General features: G+C 35.3%; 3 protein-coding genes across 7 annotated transcripts; 1 reads left to right on the forward strand and 2 right to left on the reverse strand.

Moving 5' to 3' along the window:
- Positions 1 to 28: 28 nt before the first annotated feature.
- Positions 29 to 2905, forward strand: LOC122318983. Its single transcript, XM_043136819.1, has 5 exons — positions 29 to 305; positions 424 to 578; positions 1956 to 2014; positions 2241 to 2360; positions 2432 to 2905. The coding sequence occupies exons 1-5, from the start codon at positions 199 to 201 to the stop codon at positions 2489 to 2491; spliced, it is 501 nt and encodes a 166-aa protein (XP_042992753.1). The 5' UTR covers positions 29 to 198; the 3' UTR covers positions 2492 to 2905.
- Positions 2906 to 5421: 2516 nt separating this feature from the next.
- LOC122318990 (protein ALWAYS EARLY 3) lies at positions 5422 to 20961 on the reverse strand. 5 transcript variants are annotated; one of them, XM_043136832.1, is made up of 22 exons: positions 20606 to 20961; positions 19985 to 20087; positions 18759 to 18919; positions 18278 to 18376; positions 18011 to 18073; positions 17617 to 17694; positions 16578 to 16767; positions 16068 to 16333; positions 15617 to 15980; positions 14643 to 14708; positions 13502 to 13722; positions 13360 to 13422; positions 11846 to 12172; positions 11580 to 11758; positions 11187 to 11469; positions 10246 to 10443; positions 9609 to 9770; positions 9381 to 9524; positions 9053 to 9271; positions 8224 to 8517; positions 6223 to 6383; positions 5422 to 5829 (listed from the first exon to the last, which is right to left on the reverse strand). In XM_043136832.1, the coding sequence occupies exons 3-22, from the start codon at positions 18882 to 18884 to the stop codon at positions 5820 to 5822; spliced, it is 3513 nt and encodes a 1170-aa protein (XP_042992766.1). In that variant the 5' UTR covers positions 18885 to 18919; positions 19985 to 20087; positions 20606 to 20961; the 3' UTR covers positions 5422 to 5819. The 5 variants fall into 5 exon arrangements, 4 of the variants coding, with proteins under 4 accessions (XP_042992766.1, XP_042992784.1, XP_042992759.1 ...); XM_043136850.1 differs by lacking the exon at positions 19985 to 20087 and having other exon boundaries at positions 13360 to 13416; XM_043136825.1 differs by lacking the exon at positions 19985 to 20087.
- A 1678-nt stretch (positions 20962 to 22639) lies between these two features.
- LOC122319008 lies at positions 22640 to 24441 on the reverse strand. Its single transcript, XM_043136864.1, has one exon. It carries the CDS (start codon positions 24267 to 24269, stop codon positions 23106 to 23108), a length of 1164 nt encoding a protein of 387 aa, XP_042992798.1. The 5' UTR covers positions 24270 to 24441; the 3' UTR covers positions 22640 to 23105.
- Positions 24442 to 26730: the final 2289 nt, after the last annotated feature.

Below are 26730 nucleotides of genomic sequence, written 5' to 3' on the forward strand. Positions count from 1 at the left end.
ACGTCGTTGTCGGTCTCCTCCTATGCTCCCAGACCCGACGTTTGAATTTGAAATTTCCAAGAGGCAAGAAGAGAGGTGAGCGGAAAGAAGGAGCTAAAACGGCGTCGTTGGAATTTTCGCTCCCAGTCTCCCTGCGCAATTATTATTTATTTACGGTGGGAAGTAGGAAGATCAAACACGCGAGAGACGAGACGGAGAATGGTGAGAGAATTGGAAGCACTGAGCGAAGAGGAAAGAAGAGCTCTTCGAGGCAGCAAATTCGCTCCCCTAGCTTCCCTTCCCCCTCCTCCTTCTTTCCAACCCAGGTCCCCTTCATTTTACCCCTTATTTCCCTCTTCTTCTTCTAGGGTTTCCCCCCTTAATCTTACTGGATTTTGATTATTTCTTTAATGTCTATTTATACATACGTGTAAATGTATACAGGCTGGCGCACCCTGGAGGACCACTGAGGACGAATAAGGCCGCGGCTTTGGCGAAATTTCTGGAAAGAAAGCTTCAAGAGCCCAATGGATTAGCCTCTATAAACCCCGATCTTCTCGAAATCGCTGTCCAAAATGCCAAACACACCGTTCTTTCCGGTAACTATTTCACTTCTCTTTTCCACTAGTACCAGTATTATTTTTCGTCCATATGTAATTTTTATTGTGTATCGAAATTTAAAAATTTTGATAAGAGCCTCAAATATATATTTTTTTTAAATGATAGTTTTGTAACATTTGATTTACATTAGACATGTTTTTTTTTTTTGTTCCCTATCTCATTTTAAAATGTTGTGTGTTGGCTGAATCAATAAGATGACAGACAAATAAGAGAGAATTTTGATAGTGAGAACTGCATATTCAGATATCTTCACATGTTTGTTTTTTTTCACAAGTATATCTTCACATATTTATGACTATCGCAGTCGAGTTCTTTAAGTCTTCACCATCATTTTTAATTAAGCAATTCATATTAACAATAATTACTGAATAAGCTGTATGACCCTGAGTTGTAGTTGCGGGATGAGGCGGCAAAATCTAAATTTGTGATACCTCATATGATAAGAATAATAGTAGGTGGTGTATGTGATCTCACATTGCTTGAGAAGAAGAAGTTCTTGCTCTTTATAATATTCCAATGAGGTTTCAATTGTATCATTGACTAGTAATTTTGGAGTATAGGCCAAATGGTTTGAGCTTTTCATTTGGGCTTTACAAATAGTATAAAAGCCTATTCTAACAAAAAATGTGGGATTTGAGTCGTGTCACCTACGATAAACTGGCCCGACAAGGATGTTGGGAATTTAAGGGGGGAGATTGTGATACCCCCATATGATAAGGATAAGGTAGGTGGTGTATGAGATCCCACATTTATTGGGAATGAGAAGTTCTTGCTTTTTATAATTTTCCAATGAGGCTCTAATTGTATCATTGACTAATCATTTTGAAGTATAGGCCAAGTGGCTTGAGCCTTCTATTGGGACGTTACAAAATTGTTCATGGAATAAATACAATTTGCACCCTTGGACTGCTGTGTGTTTTGAATTTTTCATCTCCAACTACCAAAATTGACATATTACACTCTAACTACCAAAATTTGACACTTTTCACTTTCCATCGAAACCCATCTGTTAATTCTACTGGCTGACGTATTTTTCATCCATCTTAACACTCAGAATGGAACGAGCGTGCTTAGTGTAAGTATTTAGTAATTGGATGGTACAGTTTGTTAGTTTTTTATATCGTTGGGTGCAAAGTGCCAAAAGTCTAGTAGTTTGATGGTGCATAAAAATAGGTATTTTTTAGAATTTTGTTGATAAAGGACCAACTTGTTACTTGTTCCTTTGATTGTTATGGCAATGTGCATGGTAAATCCATGTCCATGGTCTAGGTTGCTTATGTTTGTGTATTTGATGCATTGTAAGTCATCAACGAATGTAAAGAAGTTCCTAATTTTGTTTTATTTGTTTATATCAGGTGGTACATCAAATTCAGGAAGTAAGATTCAACATGTAGACTCTTTTGGTGACTCTCAGGTGATTTGATCCTACAATCCTGTAACTGTTCCACTGTGTAACCCATGAAATCATTATTTCTGATTAAAATGGTTCATATTTTTATTAACCCAATATAGAGTTATTGTGATGTAAGTTAATAAGGAAAATTGATGGTGAAAAAATATAAAGAACTGAATTAAAATATAGATAGGATGATCCCTGAATGGGCTATTATTACTTCTCAGCTGGGTGGTTTTTTTGGCAGGATTCTACAGATGGAGGAAAAGTGGAAAGTTCTGAGTTAAAGAAATATAAGAAGAAGAAGAAGAAGAATAAGAACAAGAACAAGAAGACAGAAAAAGAGAAGAATAATAAAAAACGAAAGGTTTTTTGTTGAAGGATTTCTTGTATTTATGTCCTTGCTGTTGCCTAATAAAAATTTTGTTTTTGCTGCAGATCGTGGAGGAACCTGGAGTTGCTATGGTGAAGAAGTCTAAAAGAAAGTCCAAATTGTGATCAGAATGTAAATGTGAAACGGCTTCAGCAGAGAAGTGGAAGTCGTGGTATTTTTTTTTTTGGAGACATATGCTTTGCGTGGATGCTAGATAGGACCAGCAACCGACCTTGGGCCGAGCCAGCGACATTTGGAAATGACTGGATTCCTAACCATGCGATTGAATCTGTACCTTATTTTTGACCTATTGCTTATTGTCACAATGGGTAGTGCTGCTGCACATAAGTAGTTTATTTTTCCTTCATAAATTTTTGGGTGGAGGGAAAGGGTCAAGATGGCGATAAGAAAGCTTGGTGATTAGCTGGGAAACCCATATAGCGTATGCAATTTGATATTTTTATCCGAGTCTCTTTTGTTTCTCTACTCGAATTTTCTAAGCTGCTTCAGTTTTAAAAAAAGTTGCTTCATTTACCGTATGTTTTTGTTGGTGAATAATCAGATTATTTGTCTTGAGTATTTACTTTGGGTTGAATATTGAAATAATACAATTGCTCGAGGTGCAATTATGGAAAACTCTTTGTCGAGGCCTATGCACCCAGACATTTATTAGACATCCGGTGCCAATCAAAAAAATATTGAAATAATACATATATGGTTTGTTAATGGGTTGATCAGTTAGTAAACTCTGTAATTCAACATTTTATCTCTAACAATGCATAGTTTAAATAATTTATAATGTAATGTTAATGAAGTTTATAAAATTAACTCTAAAGCTCTGGCCAACTGTTTGAGCAACGTTACAGGTATAATCGTTTCGAAATCTCGTAATGGTTAAAGGGATACAAATTCTGAATTATGTTTTAATTGTAAATGTATGTTTGAATAATTAAATCCGGCGAGCTAGGAATTTTATGTAATCTTGATATGGAGAAAGCTTATAATCATGTCAATTGGAATTCAGTTTTATCTTATGGGGGGAGATGTGGTTTTGGAGGGAGGTGTAGTGGGATCAAACATTGCGTTTCAATTGCTTGTTTGTCAATGCTAGTGAATGGTTCTCCTTAAGGATTTTTTACTAGTTCTTGAGGTTTGAGACAAGGACTTATTGTCTCTCTTTCTTTTTGTCATTGTGATTAATGCTCGTAGTTGTATGCTAGGGGCTACTGTTGGTAATACATTGTTGTTTTGTGAGTAACAGTAGTCAGGCTTCTTGGTGGGAGGTCTTCATGATGGTTTAATTACTGTTACTCAAATTTAGTTTTCAGATTATACATTGTTGTTTTGTGTTGTGAACCCTAATTATGTGCAGACTTTGTGAGTGCTTCTGCTTTGTTTTGAGGATGTGTCCAATCTTAAGGTAAATCTGGGTAAGTTCGAGATGGTATGAGTGGGTCATGGGAGAAATTTGAGAAGTTTTGCAAGTATAGATTGACAAGTTTCCTCTTTGCCCACATTTTACCTTGGGCTTCTTTTGGGAGGCTATGTTAAAGTCTAGCACTGGTTTGGGATGGGGTGTTGGAGAAGGTAGAGAGAAGGTTGGAAGATTTTGTATTTGTCAAAAGGGAGAAAAATCACTCTTATAAAAAGTATTTTATCTAATCTTCCTACATATTTTATATCTGTTTTCCATTACAATTGGTGTGAAAAATTGGTTGGAGAAGTTATTTCAAGACTTCTTATGGGAATGAATTGGGGAGGAAGTTGAGACACCTTTTGAATGTTGAGATAATTTCATCTCATTTCATCTTACCACTCAAACGCACTTTTCAATTTCAATCTTCAACCTTTTTATCTATCATTATATAATCATTACAATTTTTTTAAACTTTTAAACAAAATATAAAAATTTATTCAACTTTTTTTAAATTTCAAAATAAAAATTATATTCTAATAATATTTTTATTAATTTTTTCTCTTATTTTCCAAAATCTTATAAAACATATTTATTAAAATTATTTCATTACTATTAATAAATTAGTTCATTATTATTCACATATTTTTCATCTTATCTCAATTAGGGTACTGGAACGAAATATTTTGATACCAATTTTGTTTTAAGATACTCTATATATAGATAAATTAAATATATATAAACTACATTTCAAAATAACAATAATATAAGTTTTAAAAACATATATATATATATGTTTGTGTGTGTGTGTGTGTGTGAGAGAGAGAGAGAGAGAGAGAGAGAGAGAGAGAGAGACTCAATAATACTCAATACAACTCTTAACAACACAAATGTTTAGTAGGAGCGGAATGGCTTGGGTGACTCCTAGGAGGGTGGTGGATCTTTTTACTTATCGGAGAGGTTTAAGGGGTGATTTGTAAATTTCCATAAATTGATCCCTTTATTCCTTGTGTGATATATTTAGGTCGAGGATAATGATCGATATTTTGAAGATAAGGAACGTTAGGTTGAACTTGGATGTTTTTTCTTTTAATGGAACTAGTTACTTTTGGCTTGTAACTAGGTTTAGTATCAATATACTTTCTTGTGTACTTGATTTTGCCCTGTTACTCATCTGAATAAAAATTTTCTTGCTCATAATAACAAAAAATAAAATAAAATTGTAATGTTAACACCAAGAGCTGCTTGACATGTCTATTAACATGTGGAGAGGTGTGGTCCCCCTCCGTGTCTCTACGACCAACCCCAACGAGTTGTGGAATTCGTGCATTTTATATTTCCCATCTAACATCATATTCTACATATTATATAAGGCTTTCATTGTGACTTATTTAAAGAAAACATATGCTCACGATACAACAAAACAAATTAAAATCACGAACACAAGGGAATGCCTCGCGAGCGGTTTGCCTTTGGATTTGATCCCTTCTCCATTCAATCCATGATGTGTGGATGTGGTTGGACCCTACCATCAGAAATTGCTGTGGTGCAAAAGCTTATACTCCATCCGGAGATTTTATTTTTAAACATGTTTTAACCGATTAAAAATAAAAATGCGTTTTAAATTTGCAACGGAAAATGTAAACCTGAAACTAATATGTGCATTAGTTTATAATGTATGACCAACATGCGGCAACGGCTGTTAGTACACGACCACCCATTTGGTGAGTGCTCGCATGTCGGCACCTTGCAGGCGGGATCTGCCAATGGTTTCAGTCTACTAATTGTAACAACAGATTGTAATTGGAGAGATTCTACATACACGAAATTTTAATTTGCATTCCAACGAATTTGTGGTTTGGTCAAATGCATGTGTTCACTTTACCTCGTTTTCTGAAGGTGATCGATTTTGCTTGATTGCTTGGTCTGAGGTCACGTGGACTGGACACGCTGAAGAGGAGCAAAGCCCAAGGTATCCCACAGAGCCTGGTTGTATCATATAATTATCAGAGCCCTTTCTTCCCTCTCCCTCTATCTTCCTATGTGGACCTGTCATGTCAAGTCAGATCCTAGTTATGGCATTATAGGCTTTGTTCAAGCATAAGACCAACTCAAATTGCAGTGTAGTGGTTAGTAGTGCTTCGTAACATTCTGAGTGCTAATTATTTAAGCTTTCAAAAAGACTATAAATAAAGAATACAAAAACATCATAAAAAAGCAGAAGAAAACAAGATGCCGGCTTTCACGTTCTGAAATCAGTTGAAAAAACTTAATTGGGATATTTTAATACATCTATTGAATCATTGATCCCCTAGTTGGTGAATGGAAAAAGGGGATTAAGGGTGAAACATCGCACATCATTTTCAAAACGTGAGCTGAAGAAGAAATTTGCTAGAATCAGCGAAGATTTCGCAGTCGAGGCAGAATGGAGTAATTACCTACGTAGGTATGAGTGCCAATATCTGATTTTTAATAATTCCCATGCATTTCTGTATCTCTGCGTAGATTGGAAGATTCTGCGAACAACATGGCTGCAAACTTGTTACAGCAGAATCAAGTACCTGGGCGACATCAGCTGGTGGAAATTGACGTTCTGTGCACTTCTGCAATTTTTTTTTAGTGAAGATTATTAGAATTACAGGTTACAAATTATCATATTTTCGGTACAGCAGTGAACATAACCATGAACTTGGTAATGATATTGCTAATATTCAACCAATATTACAACCAGAAGATATTGGAAAAGGCAAGGACTTCTATTTATAATACATCTATCGAGCAAAATTTTTGCTCTGGATTTTTTAAACCCTAATTCAGTTGACTTTTTAAAACCTCACTAAATGCATAATATTTTGTTTGCTTCCAAAATAGAATGACTTTGTTACCACTCCTCCGAGTTTAGTGGAGAGTCCTTTTTTAATTATTGTTTATCAATACTATTGGTACTTCAAACCGTAATGTTCAAAATTCAGAGTTCAGAGATCAGCTGGCTATGTAAAGCGAGTAATCGACATCTCATACACAAATTTGCTGTCAGGTGGAAGATTAACACCCAATACAATCCCAGTCAACCACTAATACCATATGGTTAGGGAAAATAAAACTTGATTTGTTTGTTCTACCAAGTGACACTGATCACTCTCTGGCTACAAAAACTCAATCCCCTAAGAATATAGATGTACCCTCTCCCCAGTGGAACGTCACTTTCTTTTGAGCTGCATAAGACTGGGAATTGGACATTTCAATTTCTCTTGAGTTCTATAATCTTGTAACTCATCTAAAGGGAGGGTGGGAGAGGCTGACTAGTTGGTGTGGCAACCTGTGAGGAAAGAGGGATTTACTGTTTGTTCATTCTACAAGTCTCTCACCACATACAATGCAATCCCATTCCCTTCAGAAGCGCATTTGGAAGACCAAAGCTCCCCTGAAAGCAGCTTTTCTTTTTTGGTATGGATAGCCTCATTGGGGACAATTCTCACTATAGACAACTAACAAAACACATGTTTATTATTATGGATTGGTGTTGAACGTGCAAAAAGAGAGGGGAGACAGTTGATCACCTGCTACTTCATTGCTATGGAATGAATTCTTTGCCAGAGTGGGAGAAGGGTTGTTGACTTCCTAGCAAGTTGGAATGGGCTGCAAGGTAATGCTCAAATCGCGGCAGTATGGAAAATGGTCCCAATTTGTCTGAGGTGTCTTTGGAGGGAGTGAGATGAAAGAAGCTTCGAGGATCATCAACAGTCAATGGACGAGCTTAGACTTCTGCTTTTTAATAATTTATTTCATTGGTCAATTTGAATCCATTTCGATGGCTTGAATAGCCATAATTTCCTTGTATCGTTGGACACTCATGCTTAGGTGTTACTCTTGTGTATGTCCCGTATGCCTATTTTTATCCTCAGTCCTTGTTTTAGTGATAAAAAGAAAATAGCTGTACCCCACCATGAACATACCTAAAGATGCCCATCTTCTTTAGGACAGGGTAACACAATTCATCCAAATACGTCTCTTTTCCTTTTTTGGTAGGCAAATACAACTCACACCAAGTGAACTCATGCTCTTCCCCTTATTCATGAGGAAGGAACTTGGGAGAAAAGTATTGGCCTTTTCAAAATGCCTAACATCCGAGAACTAGATATCGTTTAGGGACAAAATGATCATTTGCTACAAACTAGAACCAGTGCAGTAACCAAAGTTCACAGGTGATTCCGTTACAACAAAAAATAAATAAATATGGCAAAAGCAGATAAAGGCACTTTTTAAAATTCTAAATAAGTGACAAAAAGGCACTGTGGTAGGATGGTGTTTAGGGATATAGCTAGTTTGAATTATGAAACACTACCAAACAATAGCAAGTTGCAGCATATCTAACCTTTTAATTTGGTGTCAACAGATTTAGGATCGTGAACAGAAAATTATGGAACATATAGTAGAATTTACCTGAATCATGAGCAAAGTTGCAACACAATGAGCAATTAATTCCGAAGGAATTTTTGCTTCATTTTGGTCAGTCAATCTGTCTGACTTAGGATCAGGTGCATGAGTAGTTGCCGACGTACAGGCAGTTGATCGGTCCTGAGAGACCGGAGTAGTAATATGAGTTGAATCTGCAGGAGCAGCACTACTCCTGGCCAACACGCTAGAATCATCTACTGAAAGCTGATTATTTACAAAATCTATAGCTTCCTCAATCATTTCAATGGTAGCTCCCCCATTTTTAAAAGATGAAACAGCCTGAAGTCAATAGAAAATCATAGTCAGAAGCACTGCATTGAAAACTAGAGAACTGAAGTGGCCACTACATGGACTAACCTTGTAAACAAAATGTCAGTGCGGCCCATACAAAAGCTTATTTTTATAAAGAAAATATTATTTTTTTCAGAAATTTCAGAAAATAGCCTGAAACTAAACCATCTATCATCCGTATATTCCTACACAATAGAATGCATCCCTAGGTCTAACAGAATATTTCCATTGAATTTTCCAATTTAGGACCAATTATGCATATCTAAAATTGTAGGGGCATGGAACTCCCTAATGCAATGAGAGATTCACTATAATGGAGGTGGGGCACTTCCATCAAGCGCTTTCTAGCATGTTCTACTATTTGTATCCAAACAACAATGTTAAAACATGATAGTCCAACCAAATGGTAAAAAATGAGTCAAATTTGAAAGAAAAAAAATTGTAAAATAAAATAAGATGGATATTTGAACAATAGCAATTTTTTTTTTTTTTTTTAAGTGAGACTAAAATGCTGTATCCATACCCGCATAGCCACATCAACCATAGTTTGAGCTTTTGTTCTTGAGCTTTCAACAATTTCAACAACATGAGGTCCAGAATCTTGGATATGACAAGTTGAACAATCAAAAGAGTTTGACTGGCCACTGGCATCACCTAAACCAGACATGGGCTTCAACAACATAAGTGAGGAGCTCTCTTGATACGTGTTGCGCTGCCTCAAGCAAAATAGAGCAGAAGAAACCTGCACAAGAAATGCAATAAACTCAAGCAATTGCTGCACGGTCAAAGCAAAGTAGCACAAATGCTATAAGAAGAGTCAAGTCTGAAAGTCATTAAAAAGAAATTCATGCCTGCTCGTTGACTTCATGTAACTGTAAGAGTACTGCAGCATATTGCTTCTTAAAATGTTCTGAATCCTTGAGAGAGTTATCCCCATCTTTCTGGTTTTCAAAAACCGCATCATTCATGCACCTCAGCTCAGACACCACGGCTTTCTACAAGTTTTAACATGATCCATCAGCTCAAACTTGTAATATAAAACCCATTCTTCTATATATATATATATTATGCAGTACAACCTTTTTGTCAAGAGAAGAAGTCAATACAGAAAGAGCCTGTACATCGGCTTCCTTTGCCTGGATCTGAGCAAGAAGTGAAAGTTGAGAATTTGCTGCTTGTTGAGAATTAGTGATTTCACCAGGCCTTACTTTAACTTGCACGCTAGAACTTGGTGAACCAGCCTGACCAAGACAGTTTTGGTCTAGTCAATAACACAATATTTTTGCTTTCAGACATTTTCCCATGTCAAATTTTTCTAGAGTGGCAAAATATGAGACCATAGGTTTGGGCAGTTAGACAAAATGGACAACAGAAAATTAGGCCCTATAAATGGGAGAGAAGGACATCTGCAACCAGACAGATGATTGGGGTCAACTGAAAACAACATTAGCAGAACAGTTCTGAGCAACATGAACATGATCCAATAAAGAGTTAAAAATGGCATTCATCCAACAGAATATGAGCAGAGTAGTTTTGATGGTTTGTCCAAAGCACATGCTCCCCCACACACATCAAGATCTCTGAAAGACTGAAATAATGAAATTCATAATGTACATTAAAAGCAACATTTATTTTCCAATGCCGAATGCACAACCAAAATTGGGGGCACAAAAAAAGAAAAGAAGACTATAAATTCCAGAAACTGCTGACTTTCACCTGCTTTAAAAACTTGCTGATGTGGTGATGGCATGATGGGGATGTATAAGAACCATCTATGCTCTCCAGGTTCTCACTAGGGGCAAATTTAGTCTTGAACTCATGGCAGTTCTCGAATAATTTATTGACTGCGGTGTTGTGCCTTTTAAGAGACGCAGGCATATTGTCCAACGGATTTGAAGGCATGCAATCAATATCCTGTGATGAAAAAATCAATTTCACCATGCAATCCCTTAAGGAACAACACAAAATGACAAACAGAATGCATACACAATAAAGGACTGAAATTCAATCACATAGTTTATCATAAAACCATCTTAGCTAACTTACCCAAAAACAAACCTTCTTAGCAAAAACAAAGTCGAGAAAGAGAAGGCACGTTTTATATCACAAATACATACATTTGCAAGTATTCCTATCTCATCATAAGCCACATTATGCTCAAACTGTCTTTTGACATTCTTTTAAGTTATCTGATAAGAAAACAGAGGAGTTCCTGTCTCATCCTAGAAAAGCCTCACAGATACATGCACCAAAATGACTACCAAACATATTAGAACAATGAGTGGAACAACAAATTCAAATTAATGTGCATGAGCTACAACTAATGCTATACTTTAACAGTAAGTAATGGGCATTAAAATGTAGAAAACAAAATTTGAAAAGGTCCAAACCCTGTACCCACAAGCATAGGACAACATCATTAAAATAAAATACACCAGCAAAACCACCCATCTAGTATTGTCAAGCCAAAGGAAAAAAACCAAATCACCGAATCAAGAAAATTTCTTAAGATTTTAGGCATTAATTCATTGTCTTCGTATCCCATTCTTTTTTTATATTCAAAAAACAAACTTCTTAACTGGGCCAGTTCTTTAAAGCTTTCAAACAGGTAAGAATGTAAAATGTAGGAACAACATAATAAGGAATAAAAAAAATACCATGACAAATTCAACCCCTAGTTCAGGCCGGTCAAACTGAATACGACACCTACTATGGTCAACAGTTAATACACTTCCATCATGAATTTCTCTTGTCCCCGGATGAAGAGCAATAACACGTTGTCCAACTGATAAAGGACGAGCTAAATCAGTTGGAAGTCCTTCCCTGGTACCAGCACGTAGTTCAGCATAATGTTTTCTAACAGAGTCCCGGTATTGATATAGCTTCTCTCTTTCTTCCTTCAGAAATTGGACGGAAAATCTCCGGGGTCTGCCAAGTGAACTGCAGAAACAAGATATCACAAATCAATCACATGGTAGAAGACATTTGATCAAGAATGTGAGAAAGCATAGTATGAACATCAAACATAAGAAGGATAGAGGGCTAAATACCTCCTTATGACACCCCATTCAACACGGGTTAATCTTGGAACATGACCCAATCCAACGTGGTCCAAGTACTCCATGAATTCCCTTTTCGCAAACCATGGGTAATCGATAGCACTGTAGAACCACTCAAAAGTGCACCATCTCTGTGCTTGATACCAAGATAGGGAATTAGAGAGCTTTTCCTGTAATGTAAAACTATATAAGAAACATAATCAAAATATTCAAGAGACTCAATTTCATGGCAATACAAATGATGATGAATATTCAACCTTGAGAGCAAGTACTCTGTCTTGGAGGGAAGGAATGGGTATATTGGGATGTTCATTAAATGTATTTCCAGAAGACTTTGAATCATTCTGTATCACTGGTTTCTGTACCTCCATCTTCCGTCTACTCCTAACTTTAGTTGGTGGTTTGACCTGGTCTGTTGATGAAACCTGTAAAGTTGATAGAGCTGAATCATTCCTTTCCCTTCCAAGATCAGTACTTGACGACGTATGTTCCATAGGTTTCACCATCTTTCCAGATTTTGATTGTGTAGTATTATGAGAGGAGCGTTTGCCTTTACTCAAAGACACCTTTACTTCAGCAGTAGCCTACAAAAAAGGGCAGGATGCATAGACACCAGGTTTCCAATTAAGAATATGAACAGGATACAAAGAACACAATTTATTCAGAATTCCTGTAATAAGCAACTTATAAAATATGGTAAATAAAGACATGGTAACTAATTTCAACTTAAGGTCTGTACTCCATTAGAAACTTTCAAAGAACTGAAGAAAAATGACCATAACCTAGAACTCAAAACTTTCAATGATTTGCTTGATGTATCAGCCTACTTCCTAATGGCTTGAGGTGTTCAGTCTTATGGTTCACCAACCTATCAAAGCCCTGTTGTATATGAGGTCTTTGGTTCAAGTCTTGATGACACTCATCTAGGCAATTTTCTGGTTCCACATAAATGTCCAAGGCCTGCAGTTGATTAGGGGTAATCTAACAAGCCTAGACAGGGAAGGAAGGAGGCTGCTACAGGTTTGCTTGATCTAAATGCTGGCCTCCTTCCTAATAGTTTGCAATGCTGGAACTGATGGTTCACCACATTAGGTGACTTGTTAATGAAAGCATGGATTTCTGTAACATAACCAAAGCAAATGAATCATGAAAAGCTTGCAAGAAATTATATCTGCTTCAATCTGCTATAAATAAAGATTAGAATAGAGAATGCAGTTTTAATATTTATTCTCCTTTCCGAAAAAAATCTTAAATAAACGTAAGCATGGGCCCCTTGTGAAGATAAGTGTCTAATTCCTTTAAATAGTATCCAGGTGCAATCAAAACCCAAACAGCAATACATATGACACTAAAGCACATCAGCCTCATAGAAGTCGGTACAGACCTTCACAATTTAACATGTAAACCATATTCATAAATCTATCTTCTGGATTTATTCTGTATTTATATATTATCAAATCCATCAACTCATTTATTTTCTGTATTTGTGAATGAAATAAATCATAATTTCTTATCATCTTGATGTTTGATGAGCAAAGAGATCATAAGAGGACAATGTAATCTAACGGGTGTGTCAAAATACTCTTCCAATGAGGATTTTTTGGAGGGGCTCACGCTAGGCATATCTTCATATACATATAGTCTCTACCATGAGTAGTATGGCAACATCAAACTAGATATTTTTTAGGGAAGCTGTAACAGCACCTATTATAAACTCAGATGTAAATACCTATAAAAAAAGATATAAACTCAGATGTAAACAATAGCGCACCTCAAACTTTTTAGGCTCACTTAGATGAGAATCCGTATGTGCTTCAGTTTCAAAAATCTGCAACTAACAAGAAACTTGCATGTAGTCATCAACTCAGGTACAGACCAAACAAAGATTGAGGTGAAGTTTAATATTTTCTTACTTTGAATGGTAAAAATTTCTGCTTCCTTTTTCGCATTCCAGTATTGGACTGGTGAGCTTCCTCCTTTGATTCAGGAGTATTGCCAATGTGGTGAGCAATACCTTTGCCCAGTTTAGGTGTTCTCAAAGCACTGACTTTGACTCCAGGAATAGAATGATTCTCTTTCACCTTAGACTTGTCAACGACATCAAGACTTTCTTCTTTGACCTGACCAGATAACTCTAACAAATAGAACACAACAGAAGATCAGATCTTTAGGGAAACTAGCTTGTAGTTGCATGCTTAGCAAAAACCCATATATTCCTGTTGTCATTCTCTGGCCAGCCATATGTATATCACAGAAACAAGCAAACAGAAAGATAACCTCAAGGTACCGAAAAGTAGTAGAGAGAGAGGGATGGACCGCTAGTAATCCAGCATGGCATTATTTTAAGCAAGCATCATCATTGTCAGTGAAATCAACAACATTGAAACAAGCATTAGGGAAATAACTTTTCTAGATTGAAAAAAGCGTTTAAAATTTTAAGACAACATGAATGAGAACTCACACAGACCCTGCTTGCAATAGAGGCAGCAAATTACAAGGCAGTAAAAAACAAGCTTTTGCCATTTTTAAGGCCGCAAATTGCATTTACTGAACAAAATCTCCTAAAGTATATTGGAGGCTCACCTCATTGGCATAATTGTATAAACAAATAGCTTCTCAATATTATATCATGTTTTTTGGAGATTTAATAATCAGATTGTGATATCTTTTCAAGGATTGATATTTCCTACAAAGCATTCTATTTTTTGACTAGTTAAAGCAATTTTTATTACAAGTGTTGACTCCAGAACTTCATATTTCTTTGATAAACCTTTTTAACTAACAACCAACTTCAATGAAGTATTGTGTAATCTACCATTTACTTTTTTATTCTTTCAGGTAATGTCATTGCACACAGAGATTTAATAATGAAAATCTGAAAACATCAACGCTTAACACAATGAAGTGTATGCACTTTATAAGGACAACTGAAATGATAAGGACATAGAAGGCAAAGAGCAAGTAAGCACGTCATGTCACAGATTAGTCCTTGCATGATACTTTAAGAAAATCTTGTTATTCAAAGCATTGTCTGTCAAAACATAGATATCTTACCAGTATCTGGCATCATTAAAGACAGATCTGCCAAAGTTTGCAGGGCATCAAAAGAAAAGCCTTCATCTACAACAAAGAAGAGTAGCAAACAATAAAATTAAAAACATGCTTCACCAAAGTGAAGAACGAGGTAAAATTTACAGGTCAAGAAAACAATTTCGTTTGTGGGGAGGGAGTCCTAGGACATTTATCATTATAATTAACAAAACCTTGCAAATTTGACAAATTGATTAGACACCTGATAAAAACCCAGAAAAATATAATGACTGCAATAAGTATGATTGGGTGTCCCCACTTGTTGGAGGCTCATTCATGTCATCTGATAATTGGGCAATCCTTGGTCTAGAATTGATAGATTCCTTGTATCCCATGATTGGGAAGCACATTACTGAACTTTTCCAAAAGAGGCTACCCAAACTCTTGCTTTGATCATTTCCCCATTAGTCTTGATTGTGGAGGCATTTAGAGGGGTATGAGTTATTTCAAGTTCGAGAATATGTGGTTAAAAGTAAAAAGGTTTTGTTGACAGGGTTGGCATGCAACCAGTTTCAAGGAACTTAAAGTTTTATCTTGGTCCATAGACTAAAGACCCATAAGTATAAATTAAGAACTAGATCTGAAAGAGAAAAGGTAAATTGTGCTCAATAATTCCTAATCACAAACCTGTATTTAATGAAAGAAATAAAAATTGTTAGTTTAAACTGTTCTACTAAAAATAATCAGCTTCCATCTACTTAATTAAACAAAGACAAAAGACAAGCAAAAGTCACAGAAAAACAAAGAGAAAATTGGTCAAGTTGGCTCCAAAAAGTTAGCGATCCTCACTTCAAATTCAGTCAATAAAGGTGTAACAAATATTTCATTATAGAGTGAAAGAGAGGACAACAGAAAAAGAATATTTTTATGATAAGTAACAAGAACAAAAAAATATTACTATCAGCAAAGGCTTCGCTTAAGAACAATGGTTAATGTACCTCCAAACAAAACTTTCTTACTTCTCTTCCTCAGACCCTTGGAAGAGGACCTTGCCACAACCTCACTTTCAAGCTTTCCTTTGACAGAACCTGGTTTTTGTCCTTCCTCGGTCCCACTACAAGCTTCCTTTATGTCATCCAAATCATTGCTTATGCTTTCTTCAACTTCTGGCTTCTTTCCAGAGTATCTCTTCCTTTTTGGTTGGCCTTCTACGGTACCGACACCTTCTCTGCCCCTTAAATAACACTTATCTATGGCATAATCTCCATTATCAGCTTCAGTGCTTCCTAAGCTTAATTCGCAACCACCCTCATCCACTTCACTACCACGAAGGTTGGCACAGGTCATTTCTGATTCGGTATGCTGATTAGCAACAACAGTCACAATTGATTAACTATCATAAAGTATTACTAAAGAAGGCAAAAGAAGCTGTCAGTTCAATATACTCACCATCCTTTCACCATTTTGAACTGGTGATGGTGCGGCACCATTTGATTTTCTGTTCGGTGTTTGCGAAAGTTGTGGAGAACCTCCTCTTTGTGAAGCCTCAGTCAACACTAACGCAATCTCATGAGCAACATCATCATCTTTAGCATCCACCTTCTGTTTTGAACCTTGCCTAGCTGGAGAAAATTTCTTTTCCCGACTATCTTTATCATAAGAGTACGAGACGGGGACACGGGGCGTCCTTTTCCCAACAGCGTGGGGCTTAATTCCTAGAAGAAATTAAAAAACAATGTCAACAAATTGGGACATAGGCAACAAGATGTCAAAAACAAACACTTAGATTTTAACTTCAATCTTCAGCTGAACTAGCAATGCACATGCATGCATGTAACATAGAGAAAACGGGAGGAGGGGGCGAGAGAGAGAGAGAGAGAGAGAGAGAGAGAGAGAGAGAGAGAGAGAGAGAGAGAGAGAGAGAGAGAGAGAGAGAGAGAGAGCATGATCTTTCCTCACCAGACCGCCTCTTCTTTAATAATGACAGGCAGCCATAACTTGATGCAATTGAGTGGGATCGTGAAAGCTCAGGAAAATGCCCAACTAGTTCTTTGGAGGTGCTATTCTGGATTTTTCCCCGTGCGCGCTTTTGAGGTTTCCGAGATGCTCCTGCACCCTCATTGCTCTCTTCTTCACTATCACTTTCCTCCTGCCATCTCGAGAAATATAATTAGTTCAATTGGTGCAATTCCCACAAGCTGGTTGCACTTTCTAGATGCAAGCAGCACTCTTTTTTTTATCAGTCTAGATGCAGACAAACTCAATAGATTAGCTAACATATATGTTCAATACTCAAACTAAAGAGTAGAAACCACCAAACAGCACATAACAACAGATATAAACACTTAAATCATCAATTAGCAAACAAAAAGGTTGAAGCAGGGTTTCTACAGTATAGTCTCACCTCTGAAAAGAGGTCACCCTTAAATAAAGAACTTCAAATAGACAATGGGGATATGGCATTGTACAGCTTCATCGCCTCAACTTGGAACTTTAAAAATTGCTCCTCTCTTATTTACCCATTTTATTATTTTGAATTTCACTCTAAGTAAATAACAAATGCCACATTTTAATTACCAGCAATCAGATGATGCTTACATGATAGCTGCCAAAAACTTCCTTCAGTAGTAATAAAAAAAACCTATAATTTTAGAAGTTGTATTGAATCTCCCATCCCTCCTATATAAAAAATTGTACAAACATCTGATATCTAAATCAACAATTGTATATTCTATCATCTGCATTCTCGACAAGCCTTATTTAAGCTGCAAAATATATATATATATATGCTGTAGTAACATGTTTTTATTAAGTCAACAAGTTTTTGTACTTTATTCCCTAATATTTCATCAAAAAAGGTGTATTTCCTTTCCCTTTCAGTACTTATACCCAAGGCAAGCCAATTAAAGCACCAACAGCATGATAATTCCAGAAAATACGATCCTTATAAGAGTATAAAGTTATAAACATGAGTATTAAATTTGGAATCCAATCTCACCAACATAGAATAGTGATCAGTCATCATCGCTATTAGTCCAACCACTGAAGCAGTACCCTCTGGAAGAGATAAGTAGGCCTGAAGTCATAACATAAAATCAAGTCACCAAGTTTTGCAAACAAAAATTGAACTAACCAAAAGTCATCTCATCATTCGCATAATTTACAGAAGATAAAAAAAATCAGGCACCCCAACAAAATTTAATCACATAGAATCAGCAATCCTTTAAATGAAAACAAACAAACATAAATCAGAAAAGTAATTTGTTAACAGTCATTAACGTTATAAATAAAACTTGGCACACAAAATCACAATACATATATTAGAAGCACCATAAGGTAAAGAATCAGGATGAGCTACTCAGTAAATTCAGGTTATTGAAATTCATGAGCACCTTATTCATAGAGTAAAGGGCCTCTACCATATCCACAGATCGGTTACGCACTACAGGAGCCACCTAAAGAAAGAAGTGACAAAAACCAGAATATGTAATATCTATAATATCAAGATTCCAACTAGGAATTTAAGTAGAATAATGAAAAACTTCAACCATGAAGTTGCAAGGTTGTTCCTACAACATTTACTGAGGAGTCCAAGTAACAGTCATAGATATATAATTAACACTGGTCAAGAGCAGAAATGAAATGAAGTTTGCACTGACCTTCTTCCAATCCTTCCCATACTTACGGTATGCTGCATAAAAGCGCTCAAGCTCTTCCTTGCTCCATTGAGGTCCTAACACGTCAGACAACTTCCTCTTCTACACAATAGGAAGATGGTAATAAAATAAAAAGGAATCCAAATTTTCAGCAAGTTGCTTTTTACCAATTTCAATTATATTGACAACTTTTTACTCTGTTAGCATAAATACAATGGGCAAAGGGGTTGGGGTTGGGGGTTCAAGTTGAGTATTTGTTCTACGGGAAACAAGGGATTGGGGTTGGGGAGGTGTGTTCCATTCCAATTCGGGCTTGGTGTATTTTTGGTAGTTTTTCAAGGGCTTTTTGGGTCATTAGGGGCTCTCTAATATGGGCTAGGTGTTTTATTGTATACATCCAGTGTACTTGGTTACTCCTATTGATATATATAATATTTTTACTCATAAAAAAAAGTCCAAATATAGAAATTTAGAAAATAATTACCTTCTGAACATAGCCAGGACTAACCCGCTGCCTTTTGTTGGCACTTTCTCCATCTTTGCTAGAAGCAACCTCATTAATGTAAGAAAACCTCTTATTCACGCTTCTCGATTTTCTTGATGGGGCCATGAGTAACTTCAGCCTGAAGTAACTTCCTTAGTTGTCTATAACACATCATGATACAAGAAGCAAAGCGTGAGTTAGTAAAGCAAAATCCCTGAAGAAAAGCAAATCTAATAAACCTAAGTTTAACATTTGCAGAGTCTTCACTAGAATCATCTTGATCCCCAACACCACTGCCTTTGTGGCCCCAAAGAAAAGAATCCAAAAACTGTGGCTTGCTCCAATTTATAAGCTAAGAAAAAAAATCATACTTAAATTGGCTGACATACAATAAGAGAAAGTGAGAATTTTATTTCCTCAATCCAGCTTTAAAAACCAAATGGAAATAAAGGTAGAAGAAAGAAACTGAACTGGATAAACACACATGTGCGCACAAATTGAGAACAGAAGATTGTAGATGCTTTATGAAGCATGACTTACAAAAAAATGTTTAATGAAGCATGAAGATGAATAAGAAAGAGATATGACAAAGTGATCATTCTGGAAGAAGTGTGTAATACACCATGTTACACAGGGAGAGTGCAGATTGTAGATACTGAACTGCCAATCTCTAGTAAGCTATAAAAGTAATTACACAATTATTTACATCCTCATAAATGTTAGACCAACATCAACATGGAAAAAACTTCAATGCATTAGTTGCTAATCAAAGGTAGGAAAAGGATTGGGAAACTAAATCTCCTAAAGTTTTCAAACGTGGGGATCCAAGATCCACAAACTAATATGACAAAGGACGAAGATGTTAAAATCTTGTCTTGTTTTCCATTCTTTAGGGTCTTACAGCAAATTGATCGAAGGTTAGGAACCCTAACAAATGGCTCAATTTTTGTTCAATGAAGCAGTACTAGCCAGTCAAAGCACATATAAGTTTTGAACATGAAGGGAAGAGTAAGCAAACTAGACATTTATTTTACGTTCTGAATATGGGAGGAAAAGAAAATCTTTCCCAATAAATTTTATCAAACTATTCACCTTAGTCTGCTTAAGTTTTAAACCAGTGAGTTCTACATTAACACTTTGCAATTGTTTGAAATAACGTTTAAATCAAAATGGTGTCACTGTATACCGGCAGATCTACAGATTTATCTCTTGTCATCATTTCTTACCTTCCCTTGAGCGCCCCTTGCAGTTCCTCTCGGTGACAAATGAAATTCAAAGCCGTTTAAATGGAAGATTGCTTCATACACTAACTTTGAATTAAGATATAACCTATACACGTGCAGAGATAACTATAGCCCGTGACCAAGATTGCCAAAGCAAGATCGGCACATATGTTCCATACCCGTCAAAGAAAGTTTTGATTCATGAAAAGGAAAAAACCCCATCAAAGGGATACTAGATTTCAGGTTACATTCATTAGATCGGAGAGAACCAAAATCCTCCGCCTATTTTGGCTTATGCAAAGTATGATATCCCCGTTTTACAAGCTGAAACAATAAGAAGCATAACCAATCTAATTCTTTTTATCATTTTCCTTCCTTCAGATTTCCCGCCAACCAAACAGAGAGTTGTACTGAGAGACGACACGAAAATTTAAACCGATTAAAACTCCTATAGCTTCGGAGCAAGAAAGGAATAGTAAAATAGAAAGTAACGATGCTAAATCGTTTGGTTGCTGAGAAACAATAGCGAAAGGTGAGAGAAACTCCTACTTGTGAAAACGAAAATATCACAATCCAAGACGCTGATAAAAAAGAAAAACCAAAAGGGATAAAGAAGGAACTCACTGGAGTTACACCGAACGCAAAACGAAACATAGAATTCAGACGCTTTTGATCTCTTTCAGAACCCTCAGTTTTCTAGGAACGGTCGGGAATTCAAACCTCTAACAGCCCTAAATAGAGGAGAATTGAGCAATCAGCAAATGCGCGCTCCCCGATCAAATCGCGTCTGCTGTGTCATAAAGGGAGAGAGAGCAAAACCACCGACCGATCGAGCAGCTCAAGGGAACGAGAACAGAGTGGTAGAGAAGAAGAAGAAGATGATGATGAAGATATGATGATGCAGAGGAAGAAGAAAAAGAGAGAAGAAGATTGAAATTGAGAATTTGGGGCATAACCGCGAAACTTTAAAATAAATAAACATAAATACGAGACACAGACACGCAAGAGTTTTGTAATTAAACTTCACTTCCAGATTTTTTTGAAAATATTTCTTCATCGTTTTTCCTTTTTCTTTTTCCTTTATTTTTTTAAACGTGGAATGATTATTGTGTATGAAACGTCCTAGAGGTCCCGGTGGTCTGCAATAGCCTCATCTGTACACGTGGCACAGTTGGTTTAAATCAGAACCATGGATATAGGTGTGAGTTCGGTTATTTCAGGCTCTATGGGGACACAGCTTGAGCTACAGCTTCAGAATCATAGATTCTCTTCTTTATTTAATCTTAACAATTTTGAAAATAATTAAATATTAAATAATCTTAATAATTTGTATATTACTTTAAATATATTATGTTAATACCAACTTTCATTTAATAAAACTAAATATTAAAAAATAAAATACGAAATATTGCATTTTTAACCATGAAGGTTGGGGTAATCCGGGCAATGCCCCATCATTGATGTTGACGTTGTGTGTTTGAGAAATTATTAATGATTCACTAATGGATGGATTAAAATATTTAAAAATATAAGCATATTAATAAAATAATTTGATTTCAGAGAATAGGAGGAATATTTTAATATTTATAGTAATATTTATAATAAAAACCACTCAATGATAATTTCATTTCTAATAATATTACAGTCATAAAGAGATTTTATAAAAATAAAAATATAAACATTAACATGACAATATAACATAATATAATACGTTAGATCTACTTTATAATAAAAATAGTTTTACAATCTAATATAATACATCAAATTATATCAATTTATGAATCTATTTTTATAAAATCTCTTTACAGCTAAAACATTTCTCTTCCTTATCAATGTTACCGTTGATATCTGCACCACACATTTGGAGAAACTAAGAAGCAAAATTATATTACTATAAAGACAATGGTAGGATAACTATCAGATGTGCCCACCAAATGTGCACACTATTACAAATGTATTTTTTTAATTTTCTTTAATCATTTTTTAAATATCATTAACCATTAAAAAATAAATAAAAAGTATATATAAATTCACTAATAATCAATTTTTTAACTATTAAAAAAAATTAAAAATATATAAATAGACACATTTGATAGGCATATTTAGTAGTAATACCGTCATTTTTCTTGCTATAAATTATAATGGGTGCGTGTGAGTTTCCACTTTCCACTAGAACTTATTCTATGGAATGAATATTCCACAAAAAGTCAAAGATTTTAACAAAATTAAGTGTAAAAACGCTCAGCCCATATAATCAGTAACCTCATTCAGATTGTTGTAGAATTCTCAAAATTTATCCATCCCTAAGTATAGCTGATAGCATATCTGAGGAGCTCCACAAACGCAAGGAGATGCTGCACTATTTTATAGATTCCAAGAGAATTCTTCACCCACAGGGCCACAAACATGAGAAAAAACGATGTTTCATGCCCATAAAGTGGATTGCACACCATATTCAAGACCTCCAGCCAGCTTTATGTAGAATACAAAGGTGCAATAAGCATAGCTGAATTGAACAAAAATCTCACAATACCAATATGAATTTATCATTGAGCATATACAAGAGCGACCTCATGAAATTAGCTGCAGGGTTTATTCAAGACAGAGCAAGAACCGAGTATTCCAGCATATTAGCCGGACTATTGATGAACATTCTAGTTTATGTTGTCGAAATTAAGCTGAAACAATGGATGATTCATAATTGTAGATAGCATAACTAAAATGAATTTCCCTCTAAGATATGAACTAAAGCAAGTTCAAGAACAATGGGATCAAGTAACAGAATAAGGAAGTATAAAGCTTCAATATATAAGGAGCTTCCTCAATAACATTTCATGCAATTCTGCAGAAAGAGTATTGCATGATCCTCAAACAGACAGTCACCCTAATCTTGACCAGATCTCCCAACGGTAGAAATTACATAACAACAAAATTTGGACTAGGTCGCTTCTCCAAACTCAGAGAAATAAGCACCACCAGCCAATCTGGTAAATAATCTGGATTTTGGATTAGTTGAGCTCTTGGACCCCAAAAATTGCAAGAATACCATTAAAAGATTCTGCAGTATCAAATCATTTAACAACTTATTTGATTCATTATTCATATGGGCTACAACTCCTTCATCTCACTCTTTGCCTAATAAGTTCCACTCTCTTCCCACCTCTGAAAGATCCACTTCTTCCTCGTATAGCTTCAATAGCTCAGAAGCTTCCATGTAAGGCGTCACAAACTTCTCCAGGAACTTCTTCTCCTGATATTCGAACACTGTAGGTAAGTAAATATCCTTCTTGACCAAACCTCTCGACACTAAATCTTTAATAACTGAAGTCCTCGGAACAATTCTCTTCTCCAAGCTCAGCAACACAAGTATCGGGCGCTCAACAATAAGCGAACACTCCCAACCCATTTTGTTGACAAAGAAATCCATTGCCCTCTCAATCTTATCCGCGGAAGCTAAAATATACGAGGGATGCTTTTTAAACGCTACAATTATTTCTGCCTCAGATAAACCCCACCTCTTATAAGTATTGACCTTCCTCTCCCACGTCGATTTACTCATTCCTGTCATTGCATAAATAGCTTCAACAAATTTCACGTTTGAGGCATTGAACCCCATTTCCTTCACTTCCTCCACAGTTCTTTTAAACCTGACCGGATCTGTCATGAAAACTCGGGGATGTTCTTTGATAAACTTAACTATATTTGTTTCGGGCACTCCATTTTCTCGCATGATATCGATATTAGCCACAAAAGTGTTAAGATCGGCAGAGAGAATACCCGAAAAGCGTTTAACAGCAGTAGCAGCCTCCACATCGGTTCCAAGCAAGTTCCTGAAGAAAACAAAAGAAGGGACTATTTGTTTCTTTAAACTTCGCTCCAATATGGGTGGGTTTCTAGATACGACTCCAACAATTTCAGGGCTTGTAAAGCCTTTGGAGTGTAAAAATTCCAACTTGGGCAAAAGGGTTTTCTCCGGATCTGCTAAAAGCACAGGAGGGACTCTTTCAATGACAGTTGATATTTGGGATTCTGAGAAACCATGGTTCTTGAAAAAGCCAATGACCAAGTCTGCTTTATCTGGGGTTTCAAAATTAACATGTTGAGAAGCTGATAGAGCAGTGTCTCGGGATAACCCACATGAGTTCATGAGATAGGAGACTGTAAATGAGTGTTGGTTTGAAGTGCTTGAGATGTGTCTGGAAGATGATAATGATTTGGGGGCTGCTGAAGCAGCCCTGATGGTGCAATGAGTCCCATTGAGAACAGTTTTGCACAAGAAATTCAGCATAGATGGTTTGGGAAGAAGAAAGCTCCCCTACTAGTTTTGGATTTTCGCGACGAAGGAGCAAAAACCAGTAATTCTACCAGAGTGCGAGGTGGAAGGAAACGGCCGAGCAGAATTCCTTACCTTCTCACACAGGTAGGTTTTAGGTATCAAACATTCAAAATAAACGCCGTACTTTATTAGGTTTTAAATGATAGCTTACTACTCCTTAGCATATATTTATAATTTAATTTGAATAATACTATTCATTATCTTAATTCTTCATCATCTCATTATTATTTCATAATATAAAATTAAATAATTATAAACTATTTATTATATTTTACTTATGAATTAATCATATAATATTATATCATAAAATGATGAAAAAATAAATGATAAATAGATTTGTTGTTATAATTTATATAGTCTAATTGAAATTTTTATTTTTTAATTTTTTAATTTTAATTTTTTTAACATCTTTAATTATTAAAAAAATTAAAAATTAAAAAAATATGTAACTTTATTAATAGTCATTTAACCATTAAGTAAAAGAAAAAAAATTAAAAAATTAAAGAGAATAATAAAATTGTGGTAGAAAGTAGTAAACCTATTATTATCCTTTCAGAATACGAGTTTATCGGGTATTTTTTAGACCCATCGTCTACAACTTCACATATTTCCTTGACCATATTCTTATGGCATTTATTTAGTTTTGTTTGGATATAAAAAGTATTTCATCTTATTTTATTTTATTATTAAATTTTTTTAATATTTATACAAAATATAATAAGTAATTTAAATTTTTCAAATTTTAAAACAATAATAATATTAAAAAATAGTATTCTAATAATATTTTATTTAACTTTTAAATTTTATCTAAAATTTATCTCATCTTATCTCATTATCTAAACCACACTTTAGACATGTTCAGTACAAAATAGGCATGAATAGCACGTGAGACTCATATGCGACGATTCGGGCAGGAGCGGACCTACATTGATGCTTGGGGGGGCTATCGCCTTTAAAAAACTTTTAAAAATTTGTTTTAGTATATAGTTTTTTTAAAGATGTCCTCATACAAAGATAATTTCCCCCCCCCCCCCCCCAACAAACATTGTAAAAAATCTTACTTAGTACTTAGTTATCTGGGTTTCTTTTAGTTCTTCAACCATTTTTCATACTCAAACCTATTTTTTTGTCATTAATAAAATCTCACATTCTCATTTTTTTTAAATCTCATAAGAGGCAAGAAAACATCTTCGTCTTTTTTATAAGCTATTTGGTATATTTATAACCTCATTTTTCCTATTTATTTACACTTTTCTTTTCAAGTCTTCCACTAACTAATCTATTAATTTGGATTAGTTTTGTTAGTAAGTATATATGCACTACCATTGAATTAACAATTATGAGTGAAGGCAAAGATAAAACCACTTAGTTAATTTTTATCATTTGTCTCAACAAGTCTCACCTAGTTATTTCTATCTTAATTTTTATAATTTACTTAAGTCCGATGGAGATCAAGTGAGAGGTTCAGGTGGGCGGCTTTAATAATTTAGTTGTCCCTAAATAACTATCTTATATGGTTAATATTAAATGTCGGTGACATACTTTGCTACCTTAAATGTTGGTTACTATTTACCCTTACATACGACTAAGGGTGTTAAATCGTGTTAACGGGTCGTACTGGTGTCGTATTAAAACATGTATGTTATATTATATAGGTCAACCCTAACCCGACCCGTTAAGCTTATCGTATCAAAATCTCAAATCCTAACACGACCCATTAATATAACGAGTCATGTCAACCCGTTTTGACCCATTAGTGAATATAACAAAATAGGTTAATATGACACAATACGACATGTTTCAAACTATTTATGTAAATGAGTTGAATAAAACTGAAATTAACCCGTTTGACTTGATTAAATTTAGCATAATTTTATTTAAAAGTTAAAATCACAATATTTATAAAAATTATAAAACTAACTACAAATCCAAATTTACAATCCAAATAATAAAAATATTAAAATTAAAATTCTAATTTTAATTTTAAGTATAAGGGTATAATTATAATTTTAACTTTCTTAACGTGTCATAACGGGTTGACCCGTTAAACAATCGTGTCTTAACGGGTCAACTCATTTTTATATAAACCCGTTAAGACTAAACCTTAACACACTATTATCGTGTTGTGTTCGTGTTGGGTTAATGAGTCGTATAATATATCGCCACCCCTACATACGACACACTATACTAATCGTCTCTCATGCACCAAATCCTAGTTTTGTCCCTGCATTATGGCATTTACCCCCAAGGTTTCAACATTTTTTTGTTGAGCCTTTGGCTCCCTTATGCCTTCTTTCCAAGGCCAAAGTCAAAGATCACCTCCACGCTTAAGCCACTTCACCATTTTAATCCGCCTTATAAGGGAGTATGCAATTGTTGTGCCCTAGGAGCCGTGCGTGGGTAGGAAGCAAAC

This window comes from Carya illinoinensis, chromosome 1, assembly GCF_018687715.1.
Source record: "Carya illinoinensis cultivar Pawnee chromosome 1, C.illinoinensisPawnee_v1, whole genome shotgun sequence".
Taxonomy (NCBI): domain Eukaryota; kingdom Viridiplantae; phylum Streptophyta; class Magnoliopsida; order Fagales; family Juglandaceae; genus Carya; species Carya illinoinensis.